General features: G+C 40.2%; 2 protein-coding genes across 4 annotated transcripts in view; both read left to right on the top strand.

Moving 5' to 3' along the window:
* Nucleotides 1–3,511, top strand: part of LOC137249168 (zinc finger protein 595-like) — a 139,457-nt gene extending 135,946 nt beyond the window's left edge. Inside the window, exons 8-10 of the mRNA XM_067780455.1 lie at nt 569–691; nt 758–1,054; nt 3,143–3,511. Of these exons, the coding sequence (XP_067636556.1) occupies nt 569–691; nt 758–1,054; nt 3,143–3,182 (460 nt within the window). The 3' untranslated portion in view covers nt 3,183–3,511. The remainder of the gene's footprint in view (nt 1–568; nt 692–757; nt 1,055–3,142) is intronic.
* Nucleotides 3,184–20,479, top strand: part of LOC137249176 (uncharacterized) — a 34,331-nt gene continuing 17,035 nt past the window's right edge. For all 3 annotated transcript variants that reach the window (XR_010952270.1, XM_067780476.1, XM_067780477.1), the window contains exons 1-2: nt 3,184–3,306; nt 14,080–20,459. Coding sequence is in view for 2 of the 3 variants with exons in the window: in XM_067780476.1 (XP_067636577.1) it covers nt 19,824–20,459 (636 nt within the window). In the remaining variant the exon portion in view is untranslated. The remainder of the gene's footprint in view (nt 3,307–14,079; nt 20,460–20,479) is intronic.

The following is a 20,479-nucleotide window of genomic DNA, read 5'->3' as shown; positions in this document are numbered from 1 at the left end:
AATATTTTCTTTGCTCTGCAAAAACTTTTTTATCAACAATATTTTTTAAGAATATAATTTTAATTCGAATAAAGAAAAGCTCTGTCTTATAAATCATATTAAACTGATTTTAAACCACACAACTTATTTGAATACACAAAGCGATTTTTCATCACCCGCTGCTGTACTTCATATTTTTAGCAATTCACAATAGAGCTGTCAAAACGGTTTTTTTGCTCTTGAAAAACTGTGTTTTTGCTAAGAAAGGGTTTGGATATAAGCCGAAGATGTTCTTTAAGGCTCTTTTCCAGAACGGCAATTTAAGTTTTTTAACTTAAAATTAACCTAACATGAGGGGTTAAACTTATACATTTTTGAAATTAGCTCTGAGCTAAAAAAATAACCTGCCATTCTGCAAGTGGATCTAAAAATACTAAAAGACCGTGTTTAAATTTGAACACACTCAACTTTTTAGTAGCCAAAAAGTTGTTAGTTTAGTTACAAAATTCAAATCCTCGATTCTTTTTAATATCAAAAATAAACTGTTTTTTTTTTTTTTTTTGTCTTGATTACCTGTTTTTTTTTTCAGATGCAAAAGCATATATTCATGCGATATTTGTGGCAAACATTTTAAAACGAAATGGGAGTTAAATAGACATGAACGAAGTCATAGCGGCGAAAAGCCCCATAAATGTGATATTTGTGAAAAGCGGTAAGTTATCATAAAAGTCCTCGTGTTAATATATTTCTAACTTTATTTTCTGCCTGTATTACATAGATTTGTACGAGCTACGTACCTAAGAGAGCATAGGCGTACTCATACCGGTGAAAAACCATATAAATGCAAATACTGCGACTGGTGTTTTACGACAAAAAAACTACTGCATAAGCATTTACGTATTCATATGGGTGATAATGTACACAGATGTACTTTTTGTCCCTTAGCTTTTCGTTTTGCTTCGGAGCTACGGTTACACGCAACTAAGCATGAAGACGAAGATCCAGAGACGCGCGAGGGAAATATGAATGCCTTAATGGAAATAGAAGCTAAATTAAAGCAGCAAGCGGTGAAAAGGAAAGTATTACCATGGCGTTCATTGTAGGGCACTGTTATCGAAATTGCAACACCGCTTACCTTTCATAAATCAGAAAATTTATGAGTATAGAGACTAATCCAAAAAAAGATTCTGAAAAAAATCGTAGAGATCGGTGTTATATATATAATATATGTTATATATATAACTGTCATTTCTGCCCCCTCATTTCAGCTTCAAATTTCATCAAATACTTACGTTTTCGTCTTATATTGCTGAGATAAGAGATTCATGGGCATAGCTATTTCATGTAAACTACAAAAAACGTGAAACTGCATCCTCACACAAATTACCTAACAATTTTTAAACGGTTTTATTTATCTTGGCTCTGTGTAGCGACCGCTACGAATTTTGTAATTGAAATTTAAGTAACTTCCCGATAAGCTAGAAGCTTCTTGCAACTTGGAATATAGTTTAGAACGCGGAGATAAGGCAATAATAAAAAAAAACTCCGATAGGTGGCGCATGGATCGAAATATTAAAAAAAAAAATCTTATTTGTGGTCCGATTTGGCTCATATTTGGAAGACATAATACTAAAAATATTAAAAAAATCGTATTTGTGGTCCGATTTGGCTCATATTTGGAAGACATAATACATACATGAATAGAAAGCGACATATGACAAGTAAGAAAGGCTAAGTTCGGGTGTAACCGAACATTACATACTCTGCTGAGAGCTTTGGAGACAAAATAAGGGAATGTAGGAAAATGAACCTAGGGTAACCCTGGAATGTGTTTGTATGACATGGGTATCAAGTGGAAGGTATTAAAGAGTATTTTAAAAGGGGACATAGTTCTATAGGTAGACGCCTTTTCGAGATATCGCCATAAAGGTGGACCAGGGGTGACTCTGGAATGTTTATACGATATGGGTATCAAATGAAAGGTGTTAGTGAGTATTTAAAAGAGAGTGGGCCTTAGTTGTATATGTGAAGGCGTTTTCGAGAATATCGGCCAAAATGTGGACCAGGGTGACCCAGAACATCATCTGTCGGGTACCGCTAATTTATTTATATATGTAATACCACGAACAGTATTCCTGTCAAGATTCCAAGGGCTTTTGATTTCGCCCTGCAGAACTTTTTCATTTTCTTCTACTTAATATGGTGGGCGTCACACCCATTTAACAAAGTTTTTTCTAAAGTTATATTTTGCGTCAATAAACCAATCCAATTACCGCGTTTCATCCCTTTTTTCGTATTTGGTATAGAGTTAGGGCATTTTTTTCATGTTTCGTAATTTTCGATATTGAAAAAAGTTGACGTGGTCATAGTCGGACTTCGGCCATTTTTTATACCAAGATAAAGTGACTCCAGATAAGTACTCGATACCTTTTACTGAGTATGAGCACTAGAGTCGATACTTTGATCCGAGTATTTTTGCAGATATATAGCCTGTTATATCCTTTAACGGTCTCTTTAAATCTCTTCTATTTAAAACTGTGCGTGGTCTTTTACCAAGTTTGGTAATTTGCCAGACTCATTCCCTAAGACAATGAAGTAGTTTACCAAGTTTTGTAATGGCAACTTAAACCGTTTTCTGGGTAATTGTTTACTTTAGGGCACAACTGCTAAAACTCATCCAAAAATATCGGTAGAGGTGTCAAAAAGGCGTTTATTTCTGTCAAAAGATATTTCCAAAAAACCGAAAAATGGTCCCAGAGTGCTCCGAAACCGGGGGCGGGATCCATAGCATTTTTGCGCAGAACACCTTTCTGCATTGGCGGCCTTCCGGCCGCGCTTATAAAAAATTACCCTGGGTGAGTCCAACACTGGTTTGGAGACCAAAACTATAATCGAGCAAAACACTTTTACCCACAGTTTTTCTTGTGGGTACCACAAAATCATCAAAAATTCAAAAATCACATGAAAATTTTAAATTTTGTTTGCAAATATCTCTGAAACTAAATAAAATTTCCAATTTCCGCTTTCGGATTCGTGATCCTGGGCCCAAAGCGCGTTTGACACCTCGCAATATTTTTGGACGAGTTTTAGCAGTTGTACCTTAAATTAAACAATTATCGTTTTGTATTTCGACCCATAATATTTTAATAATTGATTTTTTCAGAAATGAGTGGCGCGTCGCCCCTTATTGGACCAACACATGAAATTTGGTTATTGTAGCTGCATCATTAACTGAATAATCACGTTTTTGAGGTTTTATAAAATGTATATACATAAAAAATGGGCGTGGGTATTGTCTGATGTGCTCATTTTAAATAGCTATGCGAGGTGAGTGCCAAGGAATCCACATATCAAATGTCAACAAGATATCTTAAAATTTACTCAGGTTATCGGGTTCACATGGCTAAAAGAATTTCTTTTTCACCCGGATCATTGGAAATCTATATTTATTCTAATTAGATTGTTTTACTCAATCGTATTATAACGCCTTATGTAAGCTGGACTTTTAGTATAAAAGCTCGTAATACAAAAACGTATCTTTATCTCTTTATGTAAGCCTTATTTTAATTGATCTATAAGCCTTCTAATAAGGTATTTATTTTCCCACTAATGACTTCTAATAATTCCTTATGTGAGCTTTTATTTTAAATGAGTTATAAGCCTTATTACATAACGTTATCTGTCAGAGAAAGCCTTATACCACACAGTACAGAGAAACAAGGAGTATTATAAGGATGACACCAAGCTTGTACTTATTGCGCTAATTTATCGAAAACAGTAATTTGGACAGTTGGAAGTCTTGCTATGAGAAAAGGATGACGAAGTGGTAATGAATTATGTCATAGCTTTCAAACATCAAAATTTTTAATTTAAGTTTACTATGTACATTAAACTGGGTCCGGTTTATTAACCTATATCGCGCCGTCTATTTTTCGATAGGTTTTGGGCTCAGGGAAAAAAGTTCCACTAAACATACCCAAAAAAATAATTTTCGAGCCTGCAAAATTTGAGTTTTTTGGCTTTTTTCTTTGATTTTTAAGGTTTTTTTCATGACCTACTTAAAAAATTTTCGTTTGATTTTAAAATTTTCATATATACCCTGTCCGACTCAAATTTGTCCGCTAAAAACTTTGGCGATAACAGTTTTTTGAAAAAAAAAAATATTTTTTGGGTTTTGAGGAGGGTTCTTCCGAAACGTGCAAAGTGTTGCCGATGAAACCGAATATGTCTCATAGTTCATATCCCACTTAAAATTATGCGATAAAAACGTTGGCATTAACAGTTTTTAAAAAAAAGTTCTTTTTTTGGTTTTTGGGACTTGTTTTGGTCGAAATCGATTTTTTTCATTTTCAAGGCTCCAAATCATTTTTATGTATATGTTTCCGTTAGACCACCAATAAGTATACCAAAATGATCAGGAGACGAGCTAAGTTGATTTAGCCATGTCCGTCTGTCCGTCCGTCCGTCCGTCTGTCCGTTTCTTTGAACGCAAACTAGTCCCTCAATTTTCGGGATATCTTGATGAAATTTGGTAAGCAGGCATATTTTGATGGGGGATTTTGACATATGTCGGAATCGACCGGTCGGAACCACTATAGCATATAACCTGCCATACAATCGATTGTTCATTAAGAGGGCTTTCGCCATTTCTGCCTCATTTTAACAGCTAGCAACATCTAATTTTACCCACAAGCTTACGTATTGGGCATAGATTGGTTGTCTGAAAAAATCAAGAACGGACTAAAAATCGATTTCGACAAAAATGATGAAAATCCTCTTACTGTCGGTTGTATGGGATATATATCTAATATATATATTATAAATGGCAAAGTTTGGATGTGAAGATGTTTGGATGTTTGTCCAGACGTTTGTCTTTGTGACTCAATCACGCAACAACGCTGGACCGATTTGGATGAAATTTTGCACACATATAGCCAATAGTCTAGAAGGATCTACTAACTATATATTTTTGAAAAGGGGCGTGGTCCCGCCCCCCTAGGAACAGTTATAATTTAATTATTATATTTTTTCGTCTTTGCGACTGAATCACGCCAGAATGGCTACACGGATTTTGATGAAATTTGGGACACAGACAGTAGTCTACTAGCGAAATTTTTTTCGAACATGGAAAGAGGGGTGGGGGTCCCACGACCCCTTCGAGAAATTATTTTTCAATAATTTTTACACATTATAACTTTACGTATACTGGCCTTCACCAATATCACAGATTCAAGGGGTCAAATAAGTCGAGGGCTTACAAAGTAAGCAGTGCCACCCTCCGCCCGCCCCCCCCCCCCCCCCGCCCCTTCCTTTATCTCCTCCTTTGGTGTAAAATCTATAAATTGTTATAACTCAATATAAATTTTCTCCTAAATCAATAGTTTTTGGTATCTGGTACATACAGAACGAGATCTAGACAATTTTGGAGGAACGATCAGTGGTCCTCTCCTCTACTCCCGCCATCCGCCCTCCATCAATTGTTTTTATTAGCACGCTTTTATTAGCTTTACCTGTATGTTTCTATGTAACTTTTTATTCGCTCCAATGCGCCTGCTGCCTTATTAACATGGTTTTATAATTAGCTTCACCTTATTTGTAATCCTCCCCTCCGGGATCATTTCTGGATGGTTTTCGGGATCGGTCCGGGATTACGCCGGGGTAATTTCGGGACTATTTCGGGATCATTTTGGGACCCTTCCGGGATCATTTCTGTATAGTTTTCGGGATCCGTCCGGGATCCCGTCGGGGTTATTTTGGGACATTTTCGGGACTATTCCGGAATCATTTCGGGACTATTTCGCGATCATTTGGGGACCCTTCCGGCATCATTTCTGGATGGTTTTCGGGATCCGTCCGGGATCCCGTCGGGGTACTTTCGGGATCATTTGCGTACCTTCAAGAGATAAATTCTTGATGGTTTCCGGGATCATTACGGGACTTTTTCGGGGTCAGTTTGGGTCCTTTCCGTAATCATTCCTGGATGGTTTTAGGGATCCGTACGGGATCCCGTCGGGACCATTTCGGGGCTATTTCGGGATCATTAGGGGTATCTTCCGGCATCATTTCTGCATGGTTTTCGAGATCCGTCCGCGATCCCGTCAGGGTCATTTCGGGATAATTTGGGGTACCTGCCTGCATCATTTCTGGATGGTTTTCGGTATCCGTCCGGGATCCCGTCGGTGTCATTTCGGGACCATTTGGGGTCCATTCCGGCATCATTTCTGGATGGTTTTCGGGATCCTGTCGGGGTCATTTTGGGACTTTTGCGGGATCATTTGGGGTCTCTTCCGGCATCATTTCTGGATGGTTTTCGGGATCCGTCCGGGACCCTGTCGGGTCATTTTGGGACTTTTGCGGGATCATTTGGGGTCTCTTCCGGCATCATTTCTGGATGGTTTACGGGATCCGTCCGGGATCCTGTCGGGGTCATTTTGGGACTTTTGCGGGATCATTTGGGGTCTCTTCCGGCATCATTTCTGGATGGTTTACGGGATCCGTCCGGGACCCTGTCGGCGTCATTTTGGGACTTTAGCGGGATCATTTGGGGTCTCCTCCGGCATCATTTCTGGATGGTTTACGGGATCCGTCCGAGATCCTGTCGGGGTCATTTTGGGATTTTTGCGGGATCATTTGGGGTCTCTTCCAGCATCATTTCTGGATGGTTTACGGGATCCGTCCGGGATCCCGTCGATGTCATTTCGGGACTATTACGGCATCATTTGGAGTACCTTCCGGCATCATTTCTAGATGGTTTTCGGGATCCATCCGGGATCCCTTCGGGGTCATTTCGGAACTTTTTCTCGACTAATACAGGATCATTTGGGGAACCTTTCGGCATCATTTCTGGATGGTTTACGGGATCCGTCCGGGATCCCGTCGGTGTCATTTTGGGACTTTTGCGGGATCATTTGGGGTCTCTTCCGGCATCATTTCTGGATGGTTTACGGGATCCGTCCGGGATCCTGTCGGGGTCATTATTGGATTTTTGCGGGATCATTTGGGGTCTCTTCCGGCATCATTTCGGGATGGTTTACGGGATCCGTCCGGGACCCTGTCGGGGTCATTTTGGGACTTTAGCGGGATCATTTGGGGTCCCCTCCGGCATCATTTCTGGATGGTTTTCGGGATCCGTCCGGGATCCTGTCGGGGTCATTTTGGGACCTTTGCGGGATCATTTGGGGTCTCTTCCGGCATCATTTCTAGATGGTTTTCAGGATCCGTCCGGGATCACGTCGATGTCATTTCGCATTTCGGGACTATTTCGGCATCATTTGGGGTACCTTCCGGTATCAATTCTAGATGGTTTTCGGGATCCGTCCGGGATCCCGTCGGAGTCATTTCGGAACTTTTTCTCGACTAATACAGGATCATTTGGGGACCCTTTCGGCATCATTTCTGGATAGTTTTAGGGATCCGTTCGGGATCCCGACGGGGTCATATCGGGACCATTTGGGGTACCTACCGGCATCATTTCTGGATGGTTTACGGGATCCGTCCGGGACCCTGTCGGGGTCATTTTGGGACTTTAGCGGGATCATTTGGGGTCTCCTCCGGCATCATTTCTGGATGGTTTCCGGATCCGTCCGGGATTCCGTCGGCGTAATTTCGGGACTATTAGGGGGTTATTTGGGGACCTTTCCGGCATCATTTCTGGATAGTTTTAGGGATCCGTTCGGGATCCCGACGGGGTCATATCGGGACCATTTGGGGTACCTACCGGCATCATTTCTGGTTGGTTTTCGGGATCCGTCCGAGATCCCGTCGGGTTTATTTTTTTACTTTTTCGGGAAAATGTCAGGGAATTTGGAGACTGTTCTTGGATCATTTGGGGATCCTTCAGGGATAATTTCTGGATGGTTTTAGGGATCCCGTCGGGGTAATTTCGGGACTTTTTCACGACTATTTCGGGGTCAGTTGCCCTTAAAGATCATTTCTGGGTGGTTTCGCGCCTTTTCGGGACTATTTCGGGATCATTTTGGGACCCTTCCGGGATAATTTCTCTATGATTTTCGGGATCCCTTCGTAGTTTTTTCGCGACTTTATCTGGGATAAATTGCGGACCCTTTAGAGATCAATTCTGGATGGTTTTCGGTATCGGTCTGGGATCCCCTCAAGGTCATTTCGGGACTTTTTCGGGACTATTTCGGAATCATTTTGGGACCCCTCCGGCATAATTTCTGGGTGATTTTCGGGATCTGTCCGGGATCCCGACGGAGTTTTTTCGGGACTTTTTCCGGACTATTTCTGGATTATTTGCGGACGTTTCAGAGCTCAGTTCTGGATGATTTTCGGGATCTGTCCGGGATCCCGTCGGAGTTATTTCGGGGTAATTTTGGGACCCTTCCAGGATAATTTCTTCATGATTTTCGGGATGGGTCTGAGTTTTTCGTGACTTTCGGGACTATTTCGGGATCATTTGCGGAACCTTCATAGATCAATTCTGGATGGTTTTCGGGATCCCGTCAGGGTCATTTCGGGCCTTTTTCCTGACTACTATTTCGGAATCATTTTGGGACTCCTCCGGGATAATTTCTGGGCGATTTTCGGGATTTGTCCGGGATCCCGTCAGAGTTTTTTCGGGACTTTTTCGGACTATATCGGGATCATTTGCGGACCGTTCAGGAATCAAATCTGGATGGTTTTCGGGATCCGTCCGGGATCCCGTCAGGGTCATTTCGGGACTTTTCGTGACTACTTCGGGATTATTTTGGGACCCTTCCGGCATCATTTCTGGATAGTTTTCGAGATTTGTCCAAGATCCCGTCGGCATCATTTCGTGACTATTTGGTGTCATTTAGGGACACTTCCGGGATCATTTTAGGTCTCTTCGAAACCGGTAATTCAGCACACATGGCCGTGGATTTACGGCAAATTATTCGTAATTAAAATTCGGTATGTTTTATCTTTAATATATCACAGCTTTTTCGTTCTATTTTTAGATGAATCCTGTAACGAACTATTACAACTATAATTAAAATTTTTGTAATATTTTAACCAACTAAATACCCGAAAAAGCAACACTGCTTTCATTTAAAAACTTCTTTTTGGTTTTAGCTAATTGCAGTTTCACTCCTTTGTTCTATGAGTAGTAATTCTATCACCCCTGTCATATCAATTAATTTAACTTAGAAACAAAATATATTTTTTTTAATTCGAAAAAAGTGTATTGTACTATTCATGTAAGCGTGCCCATCAGCTCAGTTAGTTCTTTTTTTTACTGTATTAAAAAATAAAATACATTGACAGAAAAAATTTTTAAACAGACAACTTGATAACCCGGCTAACGTGAATAGCACATATATTTTATTTTCTCCTTGCGGACGGGGCCGCGGGTAAAGGCTAGTAGTTAAATATAACTCTTAGTTGACTTCTGAAAGTTAGCTGTTGTTGTTGTTGTTGTTGTAGCAGTGCTTCGCCCATCCAATAGGTGCAACCCATCACAAATTGTCATCAATACGACTATGTCAACACGCGTAAATTAAACTTGCATGATCGCGATCCTCTATGTTTACACTTTCATTTACTTTTCTTTTCTTGTTTCGTTTTATTAATTGTATTGCACTGTATTTTATCTCTTTTATCTTGTTTTATATAATTTTATTTTCTTTTATATGATCTTGTTTTATTTTAGGTAATTGTGCAGTTTATGGTACCCACCGAAATTTGGGCCCTTTTTTTCGAGTGAGGTATAAAAAGACACGTATTCACGTATAAATTAAGAATCCGCAGCGGAAGTTAACTTTTTTTACTCGTTTAAAAGTTATCCGCGAAAAACTGTCCCATGGGGCACATGAATTAACACAATTTCGATATTTGGTATATTAATGTAATTTCATATACAAGAATTAATGAAAAAATAACTTAGAATTTCACTTATTTATTCTTATTAAGGCAAATCAAATATCAAAAAAACTCGCCTATTTCTGTGTTGCAGTTAAACACATGAACACACACGAATACAGAGTAAATGGAGGTGCATAGTGATGCCAGCTCAGCAACAATAGTCGGAACAATGCAAGGTGGTGGCGGCTCGACATAAATTCAGATAAATATCTATATTCTATGGTTTTGCTTTTGTATTTCTCTGAAGAATTTTCAATTTAATAAATATACATATTTAAGGAGATAAGTTTTTAAATTATCGAAGCAATGCGCCGAAATCTATTCATTAAACTTAAAAATACCTTACAGGCGAGAATTTATGTTTTATGATGCGAAATGAAAAGAATCCAAAGAAATTTTTTCATGTAAGGCAAAAGCGCCGCAGGCTAAAATTTGGAACAAAAAATCGCGCGATTTTTTATTCCAAATTTTCGTATTTAATGATGCGAAACGAAAAGAAGCACAGAGATTTTTCATTTAACGAAAACGCGCCGCAATCGAATTTTTATTCCGCGCGATTTTTTATTCCAAACTTTCATATTTTATGATACGATTTAACAACAACCACACACCGCAGGCGAATTGAATCTAGCAGGAATTTGCAAGAGGAGACGTGACAAGGTGAGAGGGGTAGGGAAGAGAAGAGAAGAGAAGAGGAGGGGAGAAAATACTGCGCCTAAATAAAAATGAATATTCCAAATATTTGCCAGCATCTCTTTATTTCGATAAATTGAAGACGTATTCTCTTCTCTTTAATATATTAAATTGCAAAATATTCAGTAAATTACAATTAATTACAATGTAATTGTATGTTTATTTAAATTTATGTTGAGCCGCCACCGCTTTGTATTAATCTTAACAGAGAACAACAAAGGTAATTTCCAGCGTTGCTGGGCTGGCAACACTGTTCAGTTTCACGTGTTTTCATTTCGACAGAAATTTGTTGCAATATTTGTTTTGATATTTTATAAGTAAATTAGTGAAATATAACATAATTTTTTCGTTAATTCGTGCAAGATAGATTATGTTAATATACTAAATCTAAAAAGTAAAGTGATGTGTGCGCTTAAAATATTGTAAATGTGCGGGAACAATATGTATCGCACAAACCTGTTTTTCGCGGATAACTTTTAAAGGGGTAAAAAAAGTTAACTTCCGCTTTGAGATTCCTAATGTAGATGTGAATACGCGTCTTTCGATACCTCACTCGAAAATTTTGGACCAAATTTCGGTGGATACCATAAACTGCACTACTACCTTATTTTATTTAATAGCCAAAATAAAACCGACCGACGAACCGAGAAAGAGCCGACTACAATGTCAACACGCGTAAATTAAACTTGCATGATCTCGATCCCCTATGTTTATACTTTCATTTACTTTTGTTCTTTTGTTTCGTTTTATTAATTGTATTGCACTTTATTTTATCTGTTTTATCTTGTTTTATATAATTTTATTTTCTTTTATATGATCTTGTTTTATTTTATTTAATAGCCAAAATTAAAACCGACCGACTGACCGACCGACCGAGAAAAAACGGACTACAATATCAACACGCGTAAATTAAACTTGCATGATCGCGATCCTCTAAACAAACCTGCAAAAAAAACAAATAAATGTAACGTCTGACGAACTGATTTCACGCAACCAGAATAAAAGCCACTTGAGGTTGGCTTTCAGCTGAAGGTGATGTACTGAAGATCGGTAATATTTTTATTATAACAGTTATGTATTAGAGTTGGCAATAGGCTAACGTACTTTTTGGTTTAAATTAATTATAGTTAGCTGAAAAGTAATGCAGAAGTAAACATCTCTGAATACGTTTCGGTCATTGCCGAAGCATGATACAAATTAGGGCTGAGACTATCCGCATATTCAAATATCCGTTGACACGGATAAAATCCGGACGGCATGGATATCCGGTTAGTATTCGTTTGTGAAACTTCGGATATCCGGATTTATGAAGATCCTGGTAATAACCGTATTTTTGGATATCCACTGAAAGCAACAAATTGATGTACCATATATGTTTATTTAACATTAATAACAATAAATTCGTGGGGCATTTAAATCAATTAACAGGGAATACAAAAAGGCTCCTATTGAGAAATATGTAATTCAATTCAATTCAATTCGATTTATTATTTAACACATTTGTACAAGTGAGACTATTGCCTTCGCGGAGACCAGAACATCTAGGAAAGTGGTACCACCCAAGGCAGGAGCTGCAATGGGCGGATGTCGCAAACCTATATATTCTGTGCTGGCAAACGGTGCAAAAGGAGGTAGGGACTAAGAGTCTGTTTCCCTGACCAGCACGATTGCTGCCGGAAAAGAGGGGGGGAGAAGACGGGGGCAGGGGATGATGCTCAGCATTGCTACCGGCCCTACTATGAAGGTAGTAGTTATGAGTGGTAGCACCTGTTTGAGTTGTTGGCGCCGTGGGGCGCGAGCAGCAGCGGGTACTTGTTGTGGCTTGCTGAGCAGCGGGGCTGCTGGAAGGTAGTGGGGGGGGGGGGGGGGGGGGGCGCTTAAGCGTAGACTACGGGACGCCCTTGGGCGTGAACAGCAAGGAGCAACAAAAGATTTATAAAAGTTACGTGGACGTCTGGTTTTCGGATCAAGCCCAGAACAACCTGTCCGATGCAACCATCCCTTGCACGAGACACACTGAACTGAGTATGACCCTGCTAAAAAGATTCTTTTCCGGCAGATGCAGCAAAACCATTTTCGATGCCTTCCCGGAGTAAGAGAATATGGAGCAGTCCTGCTGCAAGGAGCCGCTGGGAGGATGACAATTTGTGGGAGGGACGCAACAAATTAAATGGGGTCACACTGAAATGACAGTCCTTGGTCGGGAAAAATCCCTAGTCGCTCCGGTACATAGAACCGACTGCCTTGGGAAGCGAAACAATTTTCTTCTTGTTCTGGTGTAAGAAAACAAGTGCCGATATCATTTCCCGACTCAAGCAATTTCGTGTGGGACGAACTACATTTCCAACACGTGAAAATACCCTTTCAGAAGCTGTTGAAGTGGCAGGTACCGCAAGATATCTTTTGGCGATTTTCGACAGATTGGGATATATTTTTTCATGGTCTTGCCACCAATTGCTGGCACTGAGATTGTGGTTTATTTGTTCTTCGACCAAGTAGCGCTGAAACTCGTCTTCCTGCCTTGTGTCACTGTCATTATCATTTAGGAGTATATCCATGGCCGTGAGATTACTGTTTTCCGGAGCTTCTTCTTAGGCATTCATATCAGCAGTACCCAGTATATTGCACATTTTTCCACGTGATTTTTTATTTTGTTAGATAAGCATCAACTGTTTGAACCTCGGATCAAGAAAACTCGCCATATGTGCAATACTGATATTTTCCAGAGATGGGTCTTCAATGACTTCAAAAGAAAAACGTTTTCTCAAGTCTGCAGCTACTTTCAGTGTTTTTAAATTTCAGATGCTTATTAATAATTTTATGAATGATGGGTTTCACTTTAGAAATTGTAATCTCGCTGTCACTGCTAAGCACATTTGTCGCAATTTCGAAAGGGGCGAGTGAATCTATTAGAACATCAACGGCATCCCAGTCACCGTCCGAAATTGCGATATTTTTAGCGGCCTTGTTGTTGAAAATTGAACGAACAGCAATTACTGCAGAAATAGAAGCTCTAAGCTCTTTAACTCTTTCCAGCTTAAAAAGAACTGAATTACATCTAGTTGGACAACTTTGGATTCGTTTTTTAACTGTCTTTTCAGTTTGTATTAAATGTTTCTCGAGAGCATATGTACGTTTACTCGAATGATTGAAACTCATCACCAGTTTTTAAACCTTTTGGATGACTCCACAACATTCCGGTAGTTTCATTCCTAAATTAAAACTCAATTGAAGTGTATGGGCACTGCATGGATGACTGGTTATGTCAGGGCTCAAACCCCGAACAGCATTTGTTATGTTTTTCGCGTTGTCGTGTACAATAGTTGTGACTTTTTCTTTGATATCCCATTCTTTCATGCCATCTCGAAGCGAGTCTTCTCAGCTGTGTGGCTTTCAGCCATTTCTTCGGTGAGCAAATTGAAAGAGCGAAGAGTCCAATTAGAATCCAAATAATGCGCTGTAAGTCCCATATAGGATCGGGTAGCTCCTGATGTCCAGCAATCAGTGGTCAAAGCTATATCAGATGCTGAACCTAGATTTTTCTTAACTTTCTCTATTTCACAGTTATTCATAGCTTGAATTCTACCGGAAATTGTTTTGCGACAAGGAACTACATACTCTGGCTCGAGGACATTAACAAACTTCTTGAATCCATCACATTCCACCAATGAAATCGGCAATAAGTCAACATCAATCAAAGCTTGTGATATTATCTCTTGACGTACTTTGGATATATACTTATTGCGAACAGTTTGAGCTACGCGTGATGTTCGAACTTTCTTCATTGTAAATTTTGTAAAAATTTTGGCCCGTTTTTCGTCTAAGCTGGCACATTTTTTGCTCTGGCACCCGCTTCAGCTGGCGCGGGGATTTATATATGATTGTTGCCAGCACAAATTTCAGATAAATCCTTCAAGAGAGCGAAAAAAATTAGAGCGTTTTGACAGGATGTTCAATATGGCGGCGCATACGGTCACCTATCTTCAGCGGGTGATAGAAAGAGATACAGGATGACATCACGATAGTCACTTTGAAAATCATGTGATCCATTCTATTTGTACGTCTATGCAGAAGTTATCACGCTTGTCTTATCCACAGTGGTTTTGGCAGCGTTTTGACAGGGTGTTCACTATGGCGGCGCATAGGGCCGGCTATCTTCAGCGGGTGATAGAAAGAGATACAGAATGAGACAGCGATAGTGAATATTAAATCAGGTGATCCATTCTATTTGTAATTTTGACGTATATGCAGAAGTTATCCCACTTGTCTTATCCACAATGGGTTTTACCTTCTAATCTTTTTATCATGTAGCTTTTTCATAGCAAATAAACAGACAATAATGCACGTTAGTTTATTGAAACCCAACAAGAGATATACAGGTAAATATAACTGAATAAGCAATCAAGCAGCAGCGAAAGACGTTAGAATAATCCAACAAAGACTTTTGAACATAAAGATGTTGCATGCGCGAACTTCAGTGGAAAGCAGCGGAGCTTAACAAAATTCTGGTAGGATACTTCCACCACACCACAAAACTTTAACATAATATAAGCGCACAAAATACACTGATTGAAGTTTTGGAGAGTAGAAATTAAAATTTTGAACAGATTAGCTGAATAAAAAAAGTGTACAAATAATTGTTAAATACACACAGTTGTAGTTTAACACATTCTGCTGTGGTGAGTGGTGAAAGTGTCCTACTACAATTTTGTGAAGCTTGCTTCACATTTTTTTCCAGCATGCAACATCTTTATGTTCCAAAGTATTTGAGTTTAACGTATTTGCAACAGCATAACTAGCAGCCATACTCCTAAAAGAACGAAAACGGCGACATGGTAACTGATGTCCAAAGAGTACTTAGATTATGGAGGGAACACTTCTCTGCTCTCCTAAATGGATACAACGATTTACCGCACAGGTATGACGAACCCGATCCCGCAATCGATGATGATGGAATAAATTTCCCCCCAACCCGATTATGACGAAGTCAGAATAGCAATAACTAGATTGAAAAACAACAAGGCCGCGGGCGCTGATGGATTGCCTGCGGAGCTATTCAAATACGGCAGCGAGGAGTTTTTAAGGCGCATGCATCAGCTTCTTCACAAAATATGGGCGGACGAGTGCATGCCCGACGATTGAAATCTAAATGTTCTTTGCCCAGTCCACAAGAAAGGGGATTCTGCAAACTGCACCAACTATCGCGGAATCAGCCTTCTTAATATCGCATATAAGGTCCTCTCAAGTGTATTGTGCGAAAGATTGAAGCCCACATCGGCTGATTGGACCTTATCAGTGCGGCTTCAGACCTGGTAAATCTATCATCGACCAGATTTCCACAATGCGCCAAATCTTGGAAAAAAAGCCGCGAAAAAAGAATCGACACACATCACCTCTTCGTCGATTTTAAAGCCGCCTTCGACAGCACGAAAAGGAGCTGCGTATATGCAGCTATGTCTGAATTTGGTTTCCCCGCAAAAGTGACAGGGTGAGCCCCTATCGTGCGATTTCTTTAATTTGATGCTGAAGACAACTCTACTAGCTGCAGAACTTAACCGCTCTGGAGCAATATTCTATAAAAGCGCGCAATTACTGTATATACTGATGACATTGATATCATCGGCCTAAACACCCGCGCCGTTAGTTCTGCTTACTCCAAACTGGAAAAAGAAGCGGTAAAGATGGGTTTAATGGCGAATGAGGACAAAACGAAGTACTTGCTGTCATCGAGCAAAGAGTCAACGCAAATGCGCCTTGGCAACGACGTTACTGTTGGCAGCCATAATTTCGAAATAGTAAAAGCAGAGAGGATAGATAGAATAAGAGACGTCATTTAAATTTTTATTTGTAATCTACTTAATTGGCGGGTATTAGAAAATTACCTTCTACACATTTTTAAGAAGTTTATATTAATATATATTGTGATTGTTGGAAAGAGGATGAATTGCTTAATTAATACGATTTGCACTAGGTAAGCCATTAAAAACTAAAGTTGTTTCTCCGCAAACGAAAATCATACTCTACAAGTCACTTATTGTACCCGTCCTGCGATATGATGCAGAAACATGGACCATGACAATATCAGATGAAGCGACTCTTGGAGTGTTCGAGAGAAAAGTTCTTCGAAAGATTTATGGACCTCTGCACGTTGGCGATGGCGAGTACCCAAGAATATTTAACGATGAGCTGTACGAGCTATACGCACACATCAACACAGGTCAGCGAATTAAAACGCAGCGGCTGCGCTGCTAGGCCATGTTATGCGAATGAAAGATGACGCTCCGGCTAAGAACAGGTGAAAAACGATTTAAACTTCCTTGGTGTGACCAATTCGCGCCGGTTGGCAGAGAGAAGAAGCGACTGGCGCGCCTTGTTGGACGGCCATAGCCGTTTAAACGGTTGGGTGCTGATTAAGTAATAGCAGCCCTGAAAGCAAAGCTGCTGAACATGTAATTTGGGCATTAAGTGTCGGACTGAAAGTATCGATTTTCTTATCGGTACTTTTTTTGTAATACGTAATTTTTACAGGGGTTGACTGCTAAACAAGTCAAAAAATTTTGGGGTAAGTTATAAAAGACGTGTGTCGGCCGCGGATCAAAAATCGGAAACGGAAAGCAAAAATTTTGCTTTACTGTACACACATAGGCCGGACTTACATCGAACTCTTGCCGCAATTGCTTCGCTTTGATACTTTGACAGCGCTATAAAGGGGGACTGGTGCCGGATTTACTTAGAACGCTTTGTTGCGTCGCATCGCCATACTGAAAAGTTCAATAAATGGCGGCACGTATATCTTGCCATACAAAGTTTGCGAAATGTTAAGCGAGGCTAAAAGGAAAATATTCTTAATTTATGGCGCTTTCGAAGCGAATTAACGCGGCAAGATTTCTATGTAAGTCAAGCGTAATTGGTCGATTCCAAGCGAAGTAAGCGGAAATGTATTTAATAGTTGTCTAATGACGCTGTCAAAGCGTATCAAAGCTACCAAAGATCGCTTTACAATCCATATACCTTGTGTAGGAAGATAAATTTGTGGCCATACATTGAACACACCTGGCAGGCGCAGCACCGCAACAAAACGTTCTATGTAAATCCTACAATACGCATACATATAGTCAGAAAGGTGGTCTGTGGGCCGCACAGAGCTAGTTTTTCAAGGGCGACCGGGGTTTTAAAGCAGTCCGCGGTATTTTTTTTACTTCCGCCATTCGAATATTGGTACTGATTTTGAGATTCCAATTTACAAAAACATCATGTCACCTTAGCTGGAATAATTTTCGCAAAGAACATAAAAGCACTGAAAACGGTGAAAGAAGTAGATATAATCCGTCCCAGGGTATATGAAGATTCGTGAAACAATTCCAATAGAGTAATAGCGTTTTTTTTTTCTGGCTGAAGTGTTACGCTTTTTGTACGCCACGCAAGGGTTGTTGTTCTATTCTAAAAAACAGGCAGCGCCTTTACGGGGTATTTCGTTCTTTTGTGAAAATTGTTGCCTGCTCGCAATGCAAAAGCGTTACACTTTTACCCTGTGTAAAATGGCGGTGTGGCAGTGCAACTCTGTGAAACTCGCAATTCGCTCTTAAGTTCCACATATACTCTGTTCATATGAGTACCCAGATCGCGCATTCACGAGTTCAAAATTGCTTCGTTTTGCGCAACTACGTCACAGTTGACTGGTTGAGTAAATGAAAGAAAGAGAGAAAAAAACAAGAGCTAAGGAAAATGACGCAAGAACTGCCCATAAAGAGCTGACCTAATGTTTACATGCGCAATGCGCAATCTTCTTGTGTGATTTGTGATATGAGTAAATATGGTGAGTTGAAATGTACTGTGTATGCACTATAAATGTTGACAATTTTCTGGGGTAGGTGTAACTCTATTAAGGTTTTACCATTTACTTAGGCAACAATTTATTCCAGCAAAGAAAACGCTATAAGTAATCAAATTAAATAATACGAGCGTATCGAGTATTTGTCGATACAATTTTCTCCGATGAGTAGTCGGTGCAAAAGTATCGACTACAAATTTTCTTGGTATCGGGTCAGAAGTGTGAATACCTAATTGTTTTTACTAGTATCGTTTCATCCCAATTCTCCTTACTTGTGGAGTCTTAATAAAGGTAAGGCCACATTAGGCTGCACTACGCAGCACTGCACTGCGCTACAAAATATTCTTTGCATGTATTCTTATGAGGCAATTCACACCTAGCGTCAGCAGCACTGCGCGACCCGGCACAGCGCAGCAAATTTGATCAACTAGGCAAAAAAGCCGCGTTGGGAAGTGTCGCGCAGTGTTGTTGTTGTAGCGATTAGTTACTCCCCGAAGGCTTTGGGGAGTGTTATCGATGTGATGGTCCTTTGTCGGATACAGATCGGATACGCTCCGGTAACACAGCACCATTAAGGTGCTGGCCCGACCATCTCGGGAACGATTTATATGGCCACATTAAACCTTCAGGCCATCCCTCCCTCCCCACCCCCAAGTTCCATGAGGAGCTTGGGGTCGCCAGAGCGTGGGTCTATTTGCGTCTAGTAGTGAAACGTGATTCGCCGCTCGAAGGTGAGGTTGACAATTGGGTTGGAGAAGCTATATATTGCGCTACACAACCCCTTGAATGGTATTATAGTCGCATCTTACGACAGGCATACCTACCGCGGGTATATTCTGACCCCCTAACCCGCTGGGGGAGTCGCGCAGTGCTGCTGCCACTAGGTGTGAATTACCTCATAAGAATACCTGCAAAGAATTTTGCACCATCTTTTTTCAATCTGGGCAAAATAGTGTGGAACTCTCCTTCCTCAAACCTTGAGGATGAGATATCTTGGACCCATAGCCACGGCCTTTTTCTTTTCCTTTCCTCTTCTTCGCACAAAAATGTAATAATTACAGCTTCAAAAACTGTGTCGTCCATTTTGCAAACAACAATAAACACAAACTTTTGCTGCAATGTGTCGCTCGATTGCCGCTTAATGTGAATTACCAAAATATGTCGCTCTGTGAGGCATTGTGAATGATGACAAAGTGTGATCTCTTCTGCATAAACGTCAAAATTCCAAAGTGATTGGATCACCCGATTCGTATTTGACTATCGCTACCTCATTCTGTATCTCTTTCTATCACCCGCTGAAGATAGGCGCCGCCATATTGAACAGCCTGTCAAAACGCTGAAAAGTAGCCATATTGAACAGCCTGTCGGACAGTTGACAGATAAGAGATCACTGCTGTGAGGCGCCGCTGCTGCTACGTGTCGCGCAGCGTAATGTGCGCGTACCTTAACTTTTACCGAAGCAGAAACACTCGCTCAAATGGATACAGGTGTACTATATATCGATTACCTCTGTCGGACCTGTATGGTTAAACTGGAAGCTTTGACGTCTGAAGGCAGCACTAAACCACAACACCAATCTATCTTTGAAAATATTGAGGAATGTGACGAATTACGAATAGCTGACTTGTTATCCAGCACAATACCCGAAATAGTGGAAATGCAGCTAAGTGACGAGCTACCAAAAAAAATTTGTTGTAAATGCTTGCACCAATTGATAAGTGTGTATCGGTTTCAAAAATTGTGCGTGCAATCCGACCACAAGATGCGAGAAATGGTTTCTAAAAAATGGGATGATTTAAACATGTCGATGATGGAGGCAGCAATTGAAGATGAAGTATTACCAAACGACATAGATTCATACCAGTTGAGCAGTTGTCCGCCCAAATGCACTGCTCAAAGTTCACTTCTTCCAGAAACAGAAACGGCTCTTGAAGGCAGACAGCAAGCAATTGAGTCGGAATCAGCACAATGGACTACTGCTGAGCATTTACTAAAAAACGAACAATTACTAGATTTTTGTGAAAAACCGCAAGGCGAATTTATCAAAAACGACCCCATTGACGATGATGAAGAAAATACTGAATATAGCGACACAATCCAAGCGCAGGGCGAGGTAAGCGAATTTATCAAAAA

The sequence above is a fragment of the Eurosta solidaginis genome, chromosome 4 (genome assembly GCF_040869045.1).
Source record: "Eurosta solidaginis isolate ZX-2024a chromosome 4, ASM4086904v1, whole genome shotgun sequence".
Classification (NCBI taxonomy): domain Eukaryota; kingdom Metazoa; phylum Arthropoda; class Insecta; order Diptera; family Tephritidae; genus Eurosta; species Eurosta solidaginis.
This window is presented reverse-complemented; position numbering and strand designations above follow the sequence as displayed.